The sequence below is a fragment of the Vipera berus genome, assembly GCF_964194415.1.
Source record: "Vipera berus genome assembly, chromosome: 10".
In the NCBI taxonomy this organism is placed as follows: Eukaryota; Metazoa; Chordata; class Lepidosauria; order Squamata; family Viperidae; genus Vipera; species Vipera berus.
Window position 1 is genome coordinate 806,328 of NC_138213.1, and position 17,690 is coordinate 824,017.

Genomic DNA, 17,690 nt, shown 5'->3' on the forward strand with positions numbered 1-17,690 from the left:
TTTTCCTGCCTCCCCACTTTATTTGTGCAGCTGGGAAAGCTGGGAAAGCTCTGGAGAGAGGGGGGGGAGGGGGGCACCAAGCACTGAAGTTGAACATATGGCTGCATAAATGTGTGCCTTGCTGTTGAGGGCTAATCTGGGCATTAAGAAGACACAGGTTTGCCTTTGGGGGTGTGCAGAGTTCCTGAAGGGCTGGCTTCAATATTAGAATAAAAGACAACAATATTACATTCTCCTCATCTGCTGTGCTTTTTAAGTTACCTTGCACACAGTCAGACATGTTCAACGAATCCCTCTCTCTTTATATGTTCCTAACAACTTCTTAAACAGGTCAACTACCCTAACAAACCAATCAAGGTTTTTCCTTTCTTGCATCAAGAGCAAAGCTGCTCAGAAAACCAAGAGAACCAGATACCAGCAACCCACAGGAAGCTTCCCCCCCACACACATTGCACCATTGTGTTGTGTTTTTTCCCTCCCCCTTTGTGCAACTCTCTTTTTTCTTTCTGGCCCAGTTTCTCTGCTCATAAGCCAATAGTGCTGGGCACACTTCAAATGATTTATTTTTAAAATTAAGGTTATTTGCTACTTGTATGCATATTCAGAAAAACAGACCAGATGTGCATAGTTGCTTTGTCAAATTACTGGCATCTCCGTGAATAGTCTGTTCTTTGTCCTACCATTTAGATTTTGTTTTTTAAAAAAGGATTTGAAATAAAACAATCAGCCCTGAAAACAGGAGGACAGCATATTGCAAAACATCCAGTTTGGCTGAACGGTCAAGAACAGTTGGAAAGACCCAACCAGAGTTACCATACGAAACTATTGATTAACTTATTCTGATTTTATTTCCATTACTACGGAAGAATCTGTGCTGTTTCAGAGACGAAGAACGCTGCCCTGTTGGATCAGCCTGCAGCTGTTGCTCATAATAATCCCGCCTTCAGAAATGAGGGTTTTGGCCCATGTGTGTTTAGGTTTGGGGAGGAGACCTCCCTCCCACCGCTGGGCTGAGCAGGCAGGGAGGACGGCCCTTTGGCTGCAGGAGAGCAGAGAGGCCTCCCGGCTGCTGCCAGCGCTGCGATGGCTCGCCTGGATGTGACCGAGGTCTTTGCCAACATACGCCTGCCGGGACACCTCCACACCCAGAGCTCTCTCTGCTTTGCCAGCAACTTTGAGTTCCAGCACTCGGATGTCCTCCTCGCCACTTACCCCAAATCAGGTAAAGAATGTGGTGGGCCCGTGCTAGGAGAGGAGGACAACCTGTCCAGCAGGAAAGTTCATTTTTTTGCCAGCCAAACTCTCTGCAAAGCCAAATCTGGTTGTGAGATTAGGTAGCTAAGTGTGTTTACTCAGAGTACAAAAGGGAGCCTCTTCTAAAGATATTTGAAGCCTTTTGAAGCTGGCTGGACGGCTCCTTCTGCTCCAGGCCTCTTCAGGTGGGCTCTTATCCCCCCCCTATGTCTGAAGAGCCCTTTTCTCTTGGGAGGGGCATGGAATGTCTCATTCATTAAAAAAACTGCTTCCCTCCTCTCCCCCTCTCTGCAGAAGCCGTTGTCTTTGTTGTTGCTCCGAGGAGGAAACACAAACCTCTCTTAAAATAACTGAAAGGCTGCAGCTGAGACAAAGCACCTTTAAACCAAGGCATTCTAGTTACAATGGTTTTTCTTTCATGAGTTTTATTAGAAACTTTTGACAAAGTAATAACCAGAGAAGAAAATAAAGAAAAATAATAAACAGGGAAAAAAGAAAATAGAAAAAGAAAGATGACAGAGAAGCAATTTCCAGTCTTGTTGACAGGCGGCTCTTTTGTCAGCAAAGGGTCCATCAGGGGTTTGCCGTCACTAATCAGCGTTGATCTTTCTCTAATCAAGCAAGTTAATTTTGCTATCTCTGCTAGTTCTGCATCTTTTCGTGGTTGCATACATTTGCTTTCTTCCAGTCCTTGAGCCAGGGGACAAATATGCTGGCACAACTGGTTCTGCCCAAGAGGTGAGCTCTAATCTGCATGCATTTCTATCAATTGTTTATGTTTAATGGACTATCAGTAAATCAGACAATTAAATGTGTGCTTTCCTGCAGGTAGCTGAAAGGTTGGTAGAGCTGCCAGGGAAAAGAATCTCCCCCCCCCCAATTGCTTTGCTTATGGCAGAGTGGGCTTGGGGAAATGTTGGGGTGCACCCTCGCCCCAGTGACAGGTCACCAGGGTGGAGATGCTCAGTCACCTGTCCATTGAACACCAAGGGCTCATTTCTGCTCCCGTTCTCTGAATGAGTGGATGCAGGTGCCCCACCACTTTCTTTTCTGAGCAAATGGTCTTTTTCCCCAAGGAGAACCTCTGTGATACGTTCTTGCAGTCAAAAAGCCTACAGTTCCAAAGGTCATCGTGACCACGCCAATCCTCTCCTCCTGCCCTCCAGGCACCACGTGGATGCAAGAAATCTTGACCTTGATCTACAGCAATGGCAACCTCGAGCCCGTAAAGACTCTCCCCAACTGGGCTCGGGCTCCCTGGTTGGAGCATATCTATTTCCAAGAGCACCTTCAGCACGTTGGGTCTTCTCCACGTCTCCTCACCACCCACCTGCCCCGGTCGGTGCTAGCACCTACCCTGAAGAAAGCTAAGCCCAAGGTGCGTCTCCATGGCTTCATTTCAGAGCCAGCATTCACTAGGATGATGGCAAAACCTTCAGATGAAGCTATCCTCCCCCCCCCCCGAGAGATTTCAGAGGGACGTAATGTGGCATATTCAGCTTGGCATGTTGTGAGTGCAGCCATGATGTCTCCTGTGAATCTATTCAAGGAAACTGCAGCGAGACCCAAGGTTGGGATGGCAGTTGGTCAAAACAGGAAGTCCTAAGGGGGTGTGTGTGATCAGCTTGTCCATTCTTTGCTGCTGCAGGTGATCTATGTGGTCAGGAATCCAAAAGATGTTGCTGTGTCCTACTACCATTTTCATAGAATGGCCAAGTTCTTCCCTGATCCAACCTCCTTTGAAGACTTCCTTCACGATTTCATGGCTGGTACCGGTATGTGGGAGAGCTCACAGCATCTTCCGTTTGTTTTTCCCCAACATGCCCCCTAAGACCACAGCCATTCGGTTCAGTGCCATCATGATTTATATTTTTAAGTAAATATATATGTCTGCTTGCCAACACGGGGTGGTTTATATCATTATGCCTAAAAAGCAGTTGCAAAGTTCAGCTGAGGAAGTGGTAGAACTGGGTGGTTGTTTAAGCCGCTGGTCTCCAGTTTCACTGCAAGCTCCATTGTGGGCATTCGGCGCTCTGTATAGTTCTCGTAGTCTGCTTTCATTTTGTACTGTAACTGCAAATTTGGGGGCTGTTGAGGTTGTGCATTTGTTTCAACAAGTTAAGGTTGATGTTTTAGCCTAAAGCACGGGTCTCCAAACTTGGCAACTCTAAGACTGGTGGACTTCAACTCCCAGAATTCCTCAGCCAGCATAGCTGGCAGTTGAAGTCCACCAGTTTTAGAGCCGCCCAGTTTGGCGACCACTGGCTTAAAGCACTGCAGCTGCTTTGGTCATGGCTGTTTTCAATTAGTCCCAGAGGCTTCGTAAGTGGAGGCAGAAGTTCCCGAAGGCGGCTGGGAGCCTCCCCAAGTCCGATGGTCTCCAAATGTGGTAGAGAATGGCTCTGCTCGTGCGGCTGGGAATTCTGGGGACTGCAGTTCGGTGCATTCAGAGGGCATTAGGTGGGCGACGGTTTTGCCAGGCAGTCTGGAGATGGTGAATGTGTTCCATTGTATCAGGATGCATCGACGTGTTTGCTTTCATCCTTAAGTGGATGGATTTTCCTTAAAATAATTGAGAGGGTCCCTTTTCTATTCTTCAGCAGTTTTACAAAGTAACTGTTGTCACGCATAGCTGGAGCTGAACTAAAAACATTTCTGCTCCTGAATGCACACCAAGGCTTTCTCGGAGGCAAAATATATTTCTCCTGAGGAATTCCTGTGTCAGACCCCACCCTTTAGGGTAGTGGAGGAGTTCCCAGAAGATGCTTCAAGGGCTGCTGGGCTCATCTCCCCTTCCATCCCATCTCAGCCTTAATTCCAGCACAGTTTAACAGCTAGCCAAGACCCAGAGCAGGGATCTGGTGATCAGACTGAAGACCGAGCTGGCCGGTGAAGGAGGAACTGCTCTTGAAAGCACACCGTGGTAGTGATGGCACTTTTCTAGGGGGGAGAAGGGGCAATTCCTCCATATGGGGACTTCTTGCCTAGCAGGGCAGACATCAAAACACACCTGGGGGGCCCGGTAGGGTCAGGGAGTGGCTGCTAGACTCTGCCGAGGGTCCTTCTCCCACCCACCCAGCCAGTCTGTCGAGTCCTGCCTGCTTTCAGCCTCAGGCTGGGAGAGAGACTGGCTCAAAGCAGAGGCTCTTTGGAACATTTTGTGACTAATTTTCTTCAGATGAATCATAAGCGAAATTTAAGGGACAGCCAGGAGGCTGAGATGCCAGCAAAGGATGTGGCTCCTCGTTAGTTGCCAGGAGGCAAAGTGGCTTCTTTCCCTCTCTGACCTTGGTCTTCTCCCTGCTTTGAGACAGTGCACTATGGTTCCTGGTTTGAGCACGTGAAGGGCTGGCTCAGCTGCCAAGAAGAGCTGGGCCTGTTCTGCATCACCTACGAGGAGCTCCATCAAGTGAGTTTGCCCACAGACGGCACCAGCCGTGGCAGGGAAGGAGGCCAGCTTACTTCGAAACAGGATGGTGGTTTCAAATGCCGGTCTTGTTGACAGGAAGAGGGTTGTGTGAATGGGAACGAAGGTGGAGAGCCAGGTCCAGGCTGGGTTGTGAGGATGGAGAGTCAAGTGCTGAAGGAAGGACCCCCCTCCCCAGACTTCTCTCCCCTTCCATCTCTCCAGGACAGCCAGGACAGCTCCAGGCATGGGGGGGGGGGAGGACAGAAAAGAGAGAGAGATCTGGAAACAGGCTGGGAAACGGAGACGTGAGCTAAACAGGTCTCCTCTGGGCTTAGCCTTGCATGGAGAGGGAAAGCAAATGGCTCAAGGTTCAGATAGGCGATTTTTTTGAGGGGGTGAGGGGTTTGGAAGCTAAGATCCATATGCAGGTAGATACTTTTTACCTTTTCTGATATGCAAGCAGCAAAGTGCAAGATTGGCCCTTGCAATGCTCCTAGATGCCCAGTTCCTAGCTAGCCCGATCAGCTGTGAATATCATGAGAATTGCTGGCTGATATCCAGAAGGTCACATTTTGTCCTTTGAGGCTCTAAAATGGTGACAGAATATCCTCTCCCGACGTGGTAGAACACAATTCCCATCATTCCCAGCCCACGGCTCCTTTTCTGCCACAGGGATCAGCAGTGGATCTCTTGCCTTGGGCCATGGCAGGCAGGTGACCCCTTCTTGGAGTTGAAGCAGGAGTCAAAGGATGGGCTCCCTTCAGGTTGGGTCCCACGGCTCCTTCTCTGTAGGACCTGCTTTTTTCATCACTTCTCCTCCCCCTCCCCCCTCCCCCTCTCCTCCTAGGACCTTAAACACTGTGTGGCACAGCTGAGCGCCTTCCTGGACCACCCAGTTGAGCCAGATCAGGTTGACTGCATACTGGAGCACTGCAGCTTTGCTGTCATGAAAGAAAACATCATGGTGAATGGCAAACTGGTTCCTCCTGAGATCATGGATCTTCAGAAAAGCCAGTTCATGAGGAAAGGTCAGCAGAGGCCACATGGGTGGGGAGGCTGGTGAGAGCTGTCGCAGTGCTGCCCTTCCCAGGTTCACCTCGTCCTTTCGCTTCCTTTGCTGGATGAGCACCGTCTCTGCTGCGGATTCAGCAAGATCTTCCTTCTGCCCTTCTAGGTATTGTTGGTGACTGGAGGAACCACTTCTCCGCCAAGCAGAGTGCTCTCTTCAATGAGAAATACCAGGAGGAAATGGGAGGCCGCCCCTGGCCCCTCCAGTGGGACATGCTCTGACAGCAGCTGCTCCAAGACCTGGGCTGGCCTTTGCAAGTGGCCACCCAGGACCAGCTTGTCTCAGGAAGGCAGCTCAAGAGTGGGACTATCTTCCACTGGGAAGTCGCCCAGCAAGGTGTCATACCAGTCTGGGGCTGTGAGAGAGAATTCTTACACAGTCATTAAAAGCGGCATGATAGCAAATTGGATGACTACAAAACAGATGGAAACAAGCCAGTCACTCAAAGGAGGGGACCAAATAATTTCTTTTTAAGAAGGGTGGACAGAGGGCTAAATGCAAGGGGTTTTTTATGTTTACAGTTAAGGGCTTGTTAGAGTCACACCAGTTGCTGGCAATCTTCTTTCTTTATTCTGACTTATTTGCAGTGTCCCCAGGGTTCACACCCCTGCTTGGAGAGGCTTCCTCTCCTCCCGTCCTGGCAAGCAGAGGGTGATCAGGAGGACTTTTGGTGGAGTCTGAAAGGGCTTTCAGTGATCTGGAGAGAGCACAGCTGCACAGACATCCTCCGGCAGCTGCCTTTCCAGCTGCACCTCTGCCCTTTCCTCTTCTGCAGATGAACTGGCCGAAGTGTAGCGTAAGAAAGAGCCATTGTCCCCAGTAAACAGCAGGACATTGTCCAGCGTGAGAAGAACAGGCAAATCTGCAATTCTGTAGCACAATCATCACGGAGATGCTAAGGATGCTAACAGGAGACACTCAAGTCAAGTCCTGGCCTCTGGACCGTCCTCCAGATGTGCTGAAGAGCGGATTCCCTCTCTCCTGTCCTCCGGCTGGTGGGAACTCCAGTTGAATGTGTTTGCAAGAGAGCATCAGGCTGGGGAAAGGACATCCTGCAACTGTCATGGCCATCAGGGTTGTACCTTGGGACTCCTGCACATGGGCGGAAAGTAACTTTTCTTGTCCAGCACTGCGGATAAGTCAGATGTGTGGAAGAGAGCAAGGTTTCATCTCTTTGATTAGTAAGAAATATTGCTGAAATATTGCGGTGAGAGTATTTCCCTCCCCTTCTGTCCGTCAGGATATTGTCCTGGCTGAGGAACAAAATCCTCAGTGGCAACTTCCTCCAGGTAACTCAACCTGTTGGTTAATAGCACCCCTTCTGCCCCCTCCCCAGGGTTTCCATCATCCAAGGAACCCACTGCAAGAGGAAAAAATATTAAATCCAAAACACCTTTATTTTATTTAATACATGTAAATGTCATCTTTAATATGTTTTATCCAAGAAACTACAGTAAATAATTCGATAAAGGGAAGACAAAAAGGGTGTTCACAAAATATTTCAAACCACAGTCTTTAAAAAAAAATAGCAAAAAAAGCAGTAGCAGCAGAGTTGGATGATGATAAAATATATTTCTCAGAAATTCTGCACATAATCATCAAGGCTGGGAAAGACGCCCAAAGGGAAGATGGGATTGGTGGGGGAGAGACAAACTGCACAGAATAAAAAATACAAGGTTCGTACATGCCAGCCTGAAACCGTCGCTTCTCCATGGAAACCCTGCTGAAATCTGGGCCCAGCCTTTTCACCCCAGGGTCCCGTATTATGTCGGGTGGATCCCTCCCTCCCGCCCTGCCTAGCAAGAGGGAGATGCCAGCGGGGGAGGGAGGCAGTGGCACCCCAAGCCAAGGGAAGCTGTTGCTTTGGTGATTGCTGACTGCGAATTCATTCTCAGGGCAGAATTCCTGGTCTAACCCGAGTGGCCCTGACTGCATTTCCAAGGCGTTTGCAGAGCAAGGCCCACAATTCAAGACAATCAAAGCTGCCTCTATTGTGGTGCCCATCAAAATGGGCGGAGCTTCAGTCACTGCCACGTCCCGTCCACCGTCTTGACTTTTCTGACCATGCCCCAGGACGCTCATGCTGCATTTTATTGCATCCCAGCATGCAAAATGAACCATTACTCTTAAATTGGGGGCAGGAAAAACAAAGACTAGACTTTGATCTGTCCCAACCAGTTCTCTTGCTCTCAGCCTGAGTCATTAAAAGCTTATTGTATAAAAATGAAGGAAAGCGAAGAGGGAGGGCGGGGGAAGAGGGAAGAGGCTGAGGCGAAGGAAGGGCTAGGAAAGTGGGATGGGGTGGGAAAGCTGCCGGTCCACCAGGCAGCCAGTGATTGGCCACAAACTGAAGAGGCTCAAGGTCTCGTGACCTGTTCCAGCTGATTTCCCAAGATATGAGGAGGACCCAGTGAGGGAGGATTCCTAAAATGCCACCTAGGAGGTCAAATCACGTTCGTAACTTCTTTTTTCTTTGAGGAAACTGATTAGCGTAACATAATGTTGACCAGCAAAAGACACAGAAGCCTGTTTCTACCGTAGATGCCCGACAGAGGAAGCCTGTTTTTCCTCCCCGCCCCCCAGTTGATGGACCTGTCAGTTCAGCTGTTGCGGCTGAGAACATGGATCCAGCTAAAACCTTCTCTTAAATCTCTAGTGAACAGCCAAGTCCAGCCACTAAAACAAGGGAATTAAAAGCGAGTGAGGTTGTCTTACAAATCATGGCCCTGGTTTCCTTTTCATGGGATTGCCAAACAAATGGGTCATTCAAGGGAAGGCAGAGGGTAAAAGGCAGGATGTGAGAACTGCTGACCCCAGAGCTCTATTCTGATGCTCCAAGATCATCCCCAGAGGTTGGTTTCTCACATTCCCCACCTGAGGAGGCCTGGTAAAGAAACCACCTTCTTCAGGCAGATGCTTCTCCATCACCCATCACTGAACTAAGTCCTAGGATGGTCCTGGAGAAGCCTGCCTGGAAAGTTAGGCCAGCCGGGGCGGGAGCCGCAATATTCCCGCCCCAGCTGACCAAGCGGTCACCTTTTCAGTCCAGCTGACTTAATAGATCCATTTCCTGAATTATCTTCAAGGGTCTGACATCTTCCAGGTGACAAATATTCTTCCGTTGCTCAGAGGCAGCGGACAGGAGGCTCCTTCCAGAGCTACGAACCCCCACAGTGGAGGAAGACCAGATTGGATTCCTGCAGGCGACTAGCCATGCCAGGGAAGAGGGAGGCCACTGCTGGAATGAGACCCACCAAGGAAACCATCTGGGGAAAGGCTGGGGGGCTCACAATCCATCCTCACGTTAGCTGAGACACTGGGGAGGTGCTGCGGCCGCAGGTCCTGCTCAGTTAGACAGCAGGGCAAACAGAGCTTTTGTCCAACCTTCTGGACTTTGTGCCGGAAGTTCCTGTTGACCCAGAAGTAGACAAAGCAGTTGAGGAAGCCACTGCCAATGGGGAGCCACAAAGCAACAAATTCCAGCCAGCCGGGGACTCTTTCCTGGGTGATTGCTGGGAAGAGAGAGAGAGAGAGGGAGAGAGAGAGAGAGATGGGTGTGAGTAAGTTTCTGCAGGGTGTCTGTATTTTATCCGGGCATCTTGGCTCCTTCATCCCACCTTAGTGAGTCCCAGGCTTCATCATTGATATATCAGGCCGATTCCTTCCAGGTACTGTACAACAACCAGAATTCTCAGGAAATGTTTCAGGATTATGGGACTCATAGCAAACCTCAAGGATGGCTCGCTCCATGGGGAGCAGCATGTTTAAACAAAATAGATTTCTTTCAAAAAATTATGAGCTCATGAATCAAAGAATTGGAAGCTGAATGCAGCCTCTTGCCTCCTCTTTGGAAGACAATCTCCACCCTCCCTTATCCTCCGAGCTCCCTCAGAGGGCAGAAGGCGGCATCTCCACTCCGAGGACTGACTCAGCCGCTCCCAGCCTTGCATCTAAAAGGCCAGGCTTCATCTCCTTGGCATACGCAAATTGTGCATCAGCCTTTGGCCAGCTGTTGTTTCCAAAGGCGCAACCACCTTTGTGCGGGGAGAGATCATCGGAACTGCAGAGGGACAAGTATCTGGCGGGCAATGCCCTGGGGAGGCTGATTACAACATAATTGCACATCACAACTGTCAATCTCTTTTGGGGTATTGAGAGCCAATCCCAGAGGGCTCCCCCCCACCCAGTTCCCTGCCCTCCACTGCCCCACCCCATATTACAGGCTGTTTTTCTTGACCACAGAAGAGGTGATTAATGCAACTGCCTGGGTGAAAAGAAGCCCTCTTGGGTGGCATAAAGGCCTCTGCACCTTTGCCAGGGGGGGGAGGGAGGCTTGCTGTGCCACCCACTTGCTCTGGGGCACTTACAGTTGTACACGAGGGTGCCAATGCAAGGGGCCCAGCAGACAAAGAAGGCAAACACAACTGGGAGCAACACTCGGGCAGCAGCATCCAGCTGGAGCATCCGAGGCCTCTTGGACCGCCCTGCCTTCCCCAGCAAGCCCGGGTCCTTTCCACGCAGGCGCTGCGAGCGGGCCACCAGCCAGAGGCGCACGTTCGTGAAGGCGATGGTGGCAGCAGCCGGGCAGAAGATGGTGCCGGCGATCCAGAGGGAGTAGAGCGGGTTGGAGCCGTAGTCCGGCTCGCACAGCAGGGCGGCAGCAGAAAAGCGAACCTGGAGCACGGCCACAGGGGAGGGGATGGCCAGCGGCACCAGGAGGAGGGCAGGCAGGAGCCAGGCAGCCAAGATGAGCAAAAGCACCCGTCTGGGGCTCAGGAGGCGGCCATAGTGGAGAGGGAAGAAGACGGCCATGTAGCGCTCCAGGGAGACCCCGGCCAGGGAGTAGAGGGAGGCCCCGAAGAGGCTGGAGTTGATGAAGGCCACCACCCGGCAGGAGGCAGCCTCTTCTCCCGCAGCATCCTGGGTGGCCGCTGGCCCCAGCGTCAGGCTCCGGTATAGGTTGAGGGGCACCACCAGCACAGCCAGGGCAGCATCCGAGGCAGCCAGCGAGAGCAGCATGAAGCGGCTGCTGTGGCTCCAGCCGGACACCGTGGAGGCCAGCACCGCAATAGCCAGCCCATTGCCCCCCATGACCAGGAGCCCCAGGACCCCCAGGAGGGTCACTTTCACCAGCCAGGTCTGGCAATATGGTGGCCGGCCACAAGGGTCAAGCAGGCATGGGGAGTGCAGCCAGGCTGCCTTGGTCTTGTCCTGGGGGTCCTGCATCGTTGTCAGCCCTGTCCCCTTGCCGATATGGGAGCCTCCCTCCCCTCTCAGGATGGCCCCCCCTCCCCTGCCTTTGTCCCTTCCCTGTGCACCCCGAAACCTCTCCGGGCCAGGGCCTGGCAGCCGGGGCCCTTCGGCCAAAGGAGTCGTGGCCTCTGCCCAGGTCTCTCGGAGAGTAAAAGCCAGGAGCAGCAGCAAGATGGCGCCCAAGGGGCTGCCCGAGGCCATGATGAGGGCCCTGTTGCAGCTGCACAGGCCAGCTGTCCAGGGAAGAGTTCTGGCCTCTGGGAAGCAGCGCCTTATATGGCCTGGCTTCCGCGATTCCTCAGGCTGCTCCTCGGCCAACCAGCTCCCGGAAGGAGAGGGAAGCCAAGCACCGCACCTGAGCTCCATTCCCAGCCTTGACTCTTTAACACCTCCAGGTGAGCAGCCCAGCCTGTTGTTTCCAGGTGTGTTGGCGCTGCTGACAGTGGGTTAAGGGTATTGTAGTCCAACAGCCTTGAAGGACTGGGGAGAGGAGGAGCAGATGTTTTCCTGGAGTTTCACCAGTGATGAGAAAACCCAGAGTTTTGGGCTCTTATTAGGACAGATATGTGAACATTTGACTTTCCTCTCCAAATGCATATAGGACCACTTTCTAGGCTACACTACCCACTGCCTTTTCCCATTAAAGTTTCCCTTTTTGCTGTGTTTTTAATGCTCATTTGCCAGGAGTATTGGCAGAATTAGAGCCTCTGTTTTTAAAACTTCCTAATGGTCACAAAAGTTCAGGCAGAGATGATGCTACTACTGCACCCAACGTTTGAAAGTTGGGCCAATTCTTTGTCTCTGGAAATGACACCTGCACACGGAATATTCTTCTGCTGCAGAGCAATTTGCAAATCTTTTTCCGACTGCCTCCCTCCCACCTTGGGCAGTTGCAAGGATGGCCAGATGAAGGCTCCTTTGCCACCTTGCCAGCTGCCACATGGGGGCAGCAGAGTCCCATTTAGGGGACCTTGCAGTTGGGTGGTGCACAGTAAAATGTTGTAGTGCAAATGGGGGCTGTCTCCCCCTGCCCGTCTTCTGGGGGAATTTCTGGGCAGTTGAAGGGCGGGGGGTTGTCAGCAAATATACTGTACATAGTTTCATCCCTGTGACTGAATTAAACATGTGCATGTTACATAGGAGAAGAAGAGGCTCAGGGCCTCTCTGTTTGGGGGACAGGTGGGGGGTTCAGTTCAGCCCCATCTCAGTCAATTTGGGCTTGCAGAAGGGCTCCCTCACTCATGCTGTCCCTGGGGGCGTGGCATGGGGCAGGGGGATCTCAGGTAGGGATGTGGGGCCAAAGGAGGAGGAGTGGCTCCATAAAAAGGCTCCGCCCTCAGGCCAACAACTGTTCCCAACTGAGGAGAGATGTTCATGCACGCAGAGGCTGCATTTTCTGCATATCAGCTCTGGAACTGCATCCGAGTCTGGTGCGGATCTCTTTGTCTACGTATCCAATCATCTCTGTCTCTGTCTCTGTCTTTACTTGTACAAGGCCTTAATCCCAAAGTGATTTTACAATAGGATTAATAACAACGAAACAGTACATGGCACACATTGCAGAGGGTGACTAACACAAACATCTTCTCCAGCAAATGCCAACAAGGAGATGCGCACAACACCTGACCCAGCCTGGCAAAAAGGCAGATCTCTGTGGCTGTATAGAAGTCCAACAGGTCAAGACTATGCAGGTCTTGGAGGAATGAATTCTACAGCCACCGAGGCAGCAGGTCCCCAAGGTCCCCAAGATGATTGCATTTCACAGCTGGAACCGGGAGTGTACCAACTTATCCAAATCTTCTAGTCAGCCAGAAATGATGGTCTTATAGGTAGCCAGGTCCTGAGTCCTGAAGGGCTTTATAGATGACAACCAACAGTGAACTGCACCTGGCAGAGCAAAGGTGTTATTGAGGCACCCTGAGCAGCTGAGTTGAGGTTCGGGGCTCCTGCTGTCTCCATCTTTGGAACAAGCCCAAAAGTGCGAAGGAATCCTCCAGGGGAAAGTAGCTCACATCTGGGACACGGGGAACCATCTGCTGCTATAGCAGCTTCAGCAGTGTGTTGCTGGCCACCAGCTTGGTTGGCTTCAAAAAGGAGTTGGATCAATTCATGGAAGTGCTGAGGATCAGCAGCTATTAGCCTGCACGGGATGGACCCCTCTGAAGGCCATCTTCTGGGACACCAGAAAGCTTCCTTGGGCAGATGTTGGCCACTGTGAGAGCAGAGCAGATGGGCCAGGGGTCTGATCCAGCAGGGCGCAGCTTATGTTCTTGTTGAAAAACTTTCATCTGATTGGAAAGCACCAAAGACCCACAGTCAGGTTTTTGACCGGTCTAAAGCAAATGATGTTCTCTCTCCATGCCAATGGCACAAGCGTTTACAGACATATGAATCCCTTGTGATTTGTAAAAGACCCACACCAGGTCCTCCCAGGGCAGGAAGGTGAGAAGCAGTGCCTGGGCAGGGGGCACCAAAAGGGAGTCCAGCACACAAATTCTGCCAGCTGCAGTAAAAACACACACACACATACACATCCTTCTTCCATTGGTGATATCATCGCAAGTCTTTACTGACCTGGCCCAGCCCAGCCTGTTCAGTTTTGGAAGATGGACACAGGTGCCTCTGTGTTTTGCACACACCAGAAAGAAGATTGGACAGACAGCGTTCATACAATAGGAAAGCATGGTGATTGAAGGGTTTCCAGAATCTTGGGAGTGGGGAGTTGGGGGACTGCTGGACAGGCATGTGCACATCTCCTGTTGCATCCTGTAATCATTCCCTATCACTCCCTGCAATTAGCCGGCTTTTGTGTCGCTCTGGATGCAGCTGGCCTCCGTGTGCTGTGGCTGGGCTCCTCCTTCCCAAAGTGGTTCTTGTGCTTTCCCGGCTGGAGGAGAAATTCGGCTTCTTCAGGGAAGCTCTTGCGCCTGCAAGTAATGCAAACCTGGGTGCAAGTTGGCTTCTGAATGCAGCCAAGAAAGCGGGAGGCCAAGAGCAGGCACTGATCTGACGATTGATTTAGGCCAGATGCAAAGCCAACCTTCTTACTGGGTGGACTGCCGGCCCAGGAGACCTAGAGGACCAGGGCTCTCCAGCCAAGGAGCCCTTTGTCCTGCAGCAGGGAGGAAGGGGAGGGGGGAGCAGGATAACTTACCTAGCAGGCTATGAGTTATCGGCTGTCCCCTCTTCCCACTAATACGACCAGCTGGTGCAAACACACTGGCAGGATTTCTACTAGTGAGGACCTCTCAGCAGCGGAGGGGGAGGGGTATATGTGTGTGTGTGGGGGGGCAGTTTGCTGAGTCCACCCAATGAACTGGAGGGGAGGTTAAATGAAGCTGTATGATGAAGGACCTTTTGGGTCCCGTCTGATTTCCTAACCATTTTTACTGCTGTCTGTCCTGTGGCTGCCAAAGGCAGGGAGGGCCTCTCAGCCTCAGCTCAATTTATCTTCCTCAGGAGATGCATTCGAAACTTGGCTGGGACAGACAGCCTGCTTCTTCCATCCACCGCACAACACAAAGTCAGGAATGGTTTTTCTGAGGTGACCGATTTCCTGGGCAACAGAGCGGCACCAGCCTCACTCAATCCATCAGCCCCCCTCACCTTGCAGGACTGGCCTCTCGGGGCTGGCCCACAGGCACCTGGACGCCAGGCCGAGGCCTTTTTGTGGTGAAAGGAAGCCGGCCTCAATTTGCTGCAGTGCAGACTTTCCAAAATTGCAAGTTTGGTTCTTCTCCTCCACCACTTTGTGGTCAGGAAGTCTGGTGGATTCCTCGGGGGGGGGGGATTCTCATGAGCTAATTTCAAATCGATTCAGCACAGACCAGAGAAAGTGGCTCCCTCCTTCTCCAGTTATTAAATCATTGATCTTTTCATTTCTTTTTAAAACTTGAGCCTGAGTATTTTCAGAGGAAATAAGCCAACTCTGTAGAGGCATGAAGAACTTTCATTCTTGAAGAAAAGTTAGGTAAAAACTAATAAAAATGGACAAATAATTGTAGGTCCTTGGTGCTCTCTCAGGTTGCATGTTTTCTTGCAGATGTTTCTTGCAGATGTTTCATTACCCAAACCTAGGTAATATAATCAGTGCTAGTGTAAATAATTGTGGCCAGAATAATGACAAGGGGTCATTTGAATCAAGCAACAAGGCCACTGTTTGTAATGGCTGAAACCAGAGAAAAATCTATCTCTATATTTATTAATGATATTTTAAAAGTTTATTCTCTTTGTCATCAGCCCCAGGGAATCTCTAAATTGGGCAGGAAGGTCAACCTTGTTTCATTGTTAGCCTAATTTTCCTGGCAATGCACTGATTTCCCACAAATTTGCTGAGGGAAGAGACGCACATGGTTACGGGGGTCATCTTTGTCCAAGGCAATCGGATTGCAGGTGCAGCATATGGTATGTTGGTAGCAGTGACAGACATTTCTCAAAGGTTTCCTCCATTTAAGAATAGCTCCCTCAAGGAGACCCAAGGCCATCGGCATTTGCTGCCCTGGTCGCTGCTCAGACATGGGAGCTCAGGATGAGCATCTGACCCTCAACAGTGAGCCAGGCACAGATAGCCGTGGAAGAGCAGAGAATGGAGCGGGCTTTACCGCCTCTGGGGGGCCCACCCTGCCATGACAGAAGCCCCCAAGGAGGCCTCCAGTTCCTCCTCCTCAAGAAACATCTGCCCTCAGCAGATGATGGGCTCCAGCATGAATCTTATTGGGCACAAGAGTTACTATGGTGACATCCATTATTCCTCTTTTCACAGAGATGAATCAGGAGCTAAAAATAAGAAATCTGTGGCAGATTGATCGGGGTGGGGGTGGGGGAGGTAAGTATTGGGGCAAAATGGATGGTGAGGGTATTGGGGTGAGAGGAACATCCGGCTCTTGACTCCTTCCCAACATTAGCCAGTGAAAAGGTGGGTGGACTCATTTGCCTGGAGCTGACAGGAATCTCAGCTTGTCTTTGCTGCTGAGAAGGAAGGCCCAGCAGGTCTGGGATCATCTGGGAGACATACCTGGCCTCGCTCCGGTCTCTGCTTCACGGGCAGCCCGTTTTTCCTGGCCTGGCTGCTTCTCTGGCAAGGCTGGGGCCAAGGAACCCAGGACCTCCTAGATGAAGATGACCACGAGGGAAGTCCTTTGGGAAATGGGCTTCCAGTGGAACCAGGCCTGTTTTTGGAAGCCAGCCAGCCAGCAGGACGGCCAAGGAGCCTCTGAACAATCGCAAAAAAGGACGGAGCAATCTCAGCCTCCAGCATTTTTGCCAGACTGGCTTCATGTAAGCCTGTTTGCTACAGCAGGTGCTTTCCCATCAAACTTCATCCTTGTCAGCATGAATACATCTCGCTTCAAAGCCCCATTTATTGCAAGAACAATTTGAGCAATTATCCTGACAGTCAGAAATAATCACTTTGTCTCCGTTGAATAGAGCTGCTTCATGGTTAGAGCCTGGCTCCTTTTGTTGGGGAGGGGGTGTCAGGTGGGGGACAGTCACAGTGGAACTGGTGCTTCTGAATGCCCCAGCATGTTGGCAGGCTTGCAGTGTTCAAACATGTTATGTAGGAGTGGTGTATGTGTGAATGGGAAGAATGTATTAAATTATTGCATTGTGTTATGTGATTACTTTTTACAAATTTGTGCCTAGACTTCGGAAGGCTGCAATTCAGGATATAACCATGCATTACAGTAGTTGTGAAAAAATTGATGCTGGGTTCCAGGCAAAAAGTCAATAAAACATGTTATGTCTCTCCTGCTGGTTAAAGCTTATTAAAGCTTAACAATTTTTTGAAAAACACCCCAAAACAATTACTGGTTACAGAGCAGAACTGGAAGATAGAAAAGTCCATGTTTTGTTGACTGTTTTCCTGGAAATCCATGATAAATATTTGACATTTTGGCCACAGAAACATCTTCTGTCCATGGTGCTGAAGCAGTACCAACCCAGATCTGCAGTTGTAGCTCCCCTGTGGCTCGGCTGATGCTCCCCGACCCTCCTTTCTCTGCCTAACAGACACACGGCCATTCTTATGTTTAATTCTATTACCATGGCACACAAAGGCCTTGATGGTGCTTTATTTCCGTTTTCATTCAGTCTCCGTTCCGTGCTTGGCCTTTGATTCACCACATAGGGTAGGAAGCTGCAGTTAATCACCCTGAACTGCTGATTGCATTGGAAGCTTCTCTTGCTGAGCTCCAGGGTAGCGTCTCGGGGTGGCTGTGATCAGAAGCGGAAACGTGCAAGGAAATCTGTGCACCATTTGCTGGCTGACACGGCTCACATTGAGACTAGGCGTGAGAAGGAAAGACGCCCTGCTGAAGGTGCTTCTCGGAGCAAGCATAAGCGCTGGTGGCAAAAGCGACAGACAGACTGGATTGCAAAATCTTTAAGGCACACATTTTGAAGCTCTCTTTTCCATCCGATTAGCTGCACACAAGAACTCCTGGATGGAGCTCCCTCCCTTCCTCCTCCAGCCTCACCGCTAATTTAGTTTTCTCTCCTGAATGTGGCAGTGCACCAGCAGGGTTTTTTTCATCCTGCCAGGACAGTTAGGGCTGCTACTCTTGAGCAAAAGAAGTTCAGAGAGAGCTGTCGTGTTAAGCCACTGAATTTTAATTTATGTAGAAGCTCTTTTCGCCACCAATGGTCAGGATCCCAATAATGAGTTTTGATCACATTACACGTGTAAATTAGTATAGCAACGCCAGG

At 50.7% G+C, this 17,690-nt stretch overlaps 2 protein-coding genes across 5 annotated transcripts; one reads left to right on the forward strand and one right to left on the reverse strand.

Moving 5' to 3' along the window:
* The first annotated feature begins 1,047 nt into the window (after positions 1 to 1,047).
* Positions 1,048 to 7,637, forward strand: LOC308672660 (sulfotransferase 2B1-like). 4 transcript variants are annotated; one of them, XR_014027466.1, is made up of 7 exons: positions 1,048 to 1,222; positions 2,421 to 2,632; positions 2,903 to 3,029; positions 4,569 to 4,663; positions 5,511 to 5,691; positions 5,838 to 6,068; positions 6,320 to 7,637. XR_014027466.1 is itself a non-coding variant. In XM_081335714.1 (6 exons), the coding sequence occupies exons 1-6, from the start codon at positions 1,084 to 1,086 to the stop codon at positions 5,951 to 5,953; spliced, it is 870 nt and encodes a 289-aa protein (XP_081191840.1). In that variant the 5' UTR covers positions 1,048 to 1,083; the 3' UTR covers positions 5,954 to 6,136. The 4 variants fall into 4 exon arrangements, 3 of the variants coding, with proteins under 3 accessions (XP_081191840.1, XP_081191841.1, XP_081191842.1); XM_081335714.1 differs by lacking the exon at positions 6,320 to 7,637 and having other exon boundaries at positions 5,838 to 6,136; XM_081335715.1 differs by lacking the exons at positions 1,048 to 1,222; positions 6,320 to 7,637 and adding an exon at positions 1,254 to 1,992 and having other exon boundaries at positions 2,331 to 2,632; positions 5,838 to 6,136.
* LOC308672598 (putative G-protein coupled receptor 21) lies at positions 6,014 to 10,958 on the reverse strand (the record flags this gene model as incomplete). Its single annotated transcript, XM_081335642.1, has 3 exons — positions 6,014 to 6,087; positions 9,023 to 9,244; positions 10,100 to 10,958. 3 exons carry the CDS (start codon positions 10,956 to 10,958, stop codon positions 6,014 to 6,016), a joined length of 1,155 nt encoding a protein of 384 aa, XP_081191768.1.
* Positions 10,959 to 17,690: the final 6,732 nt, after the last annotated feature.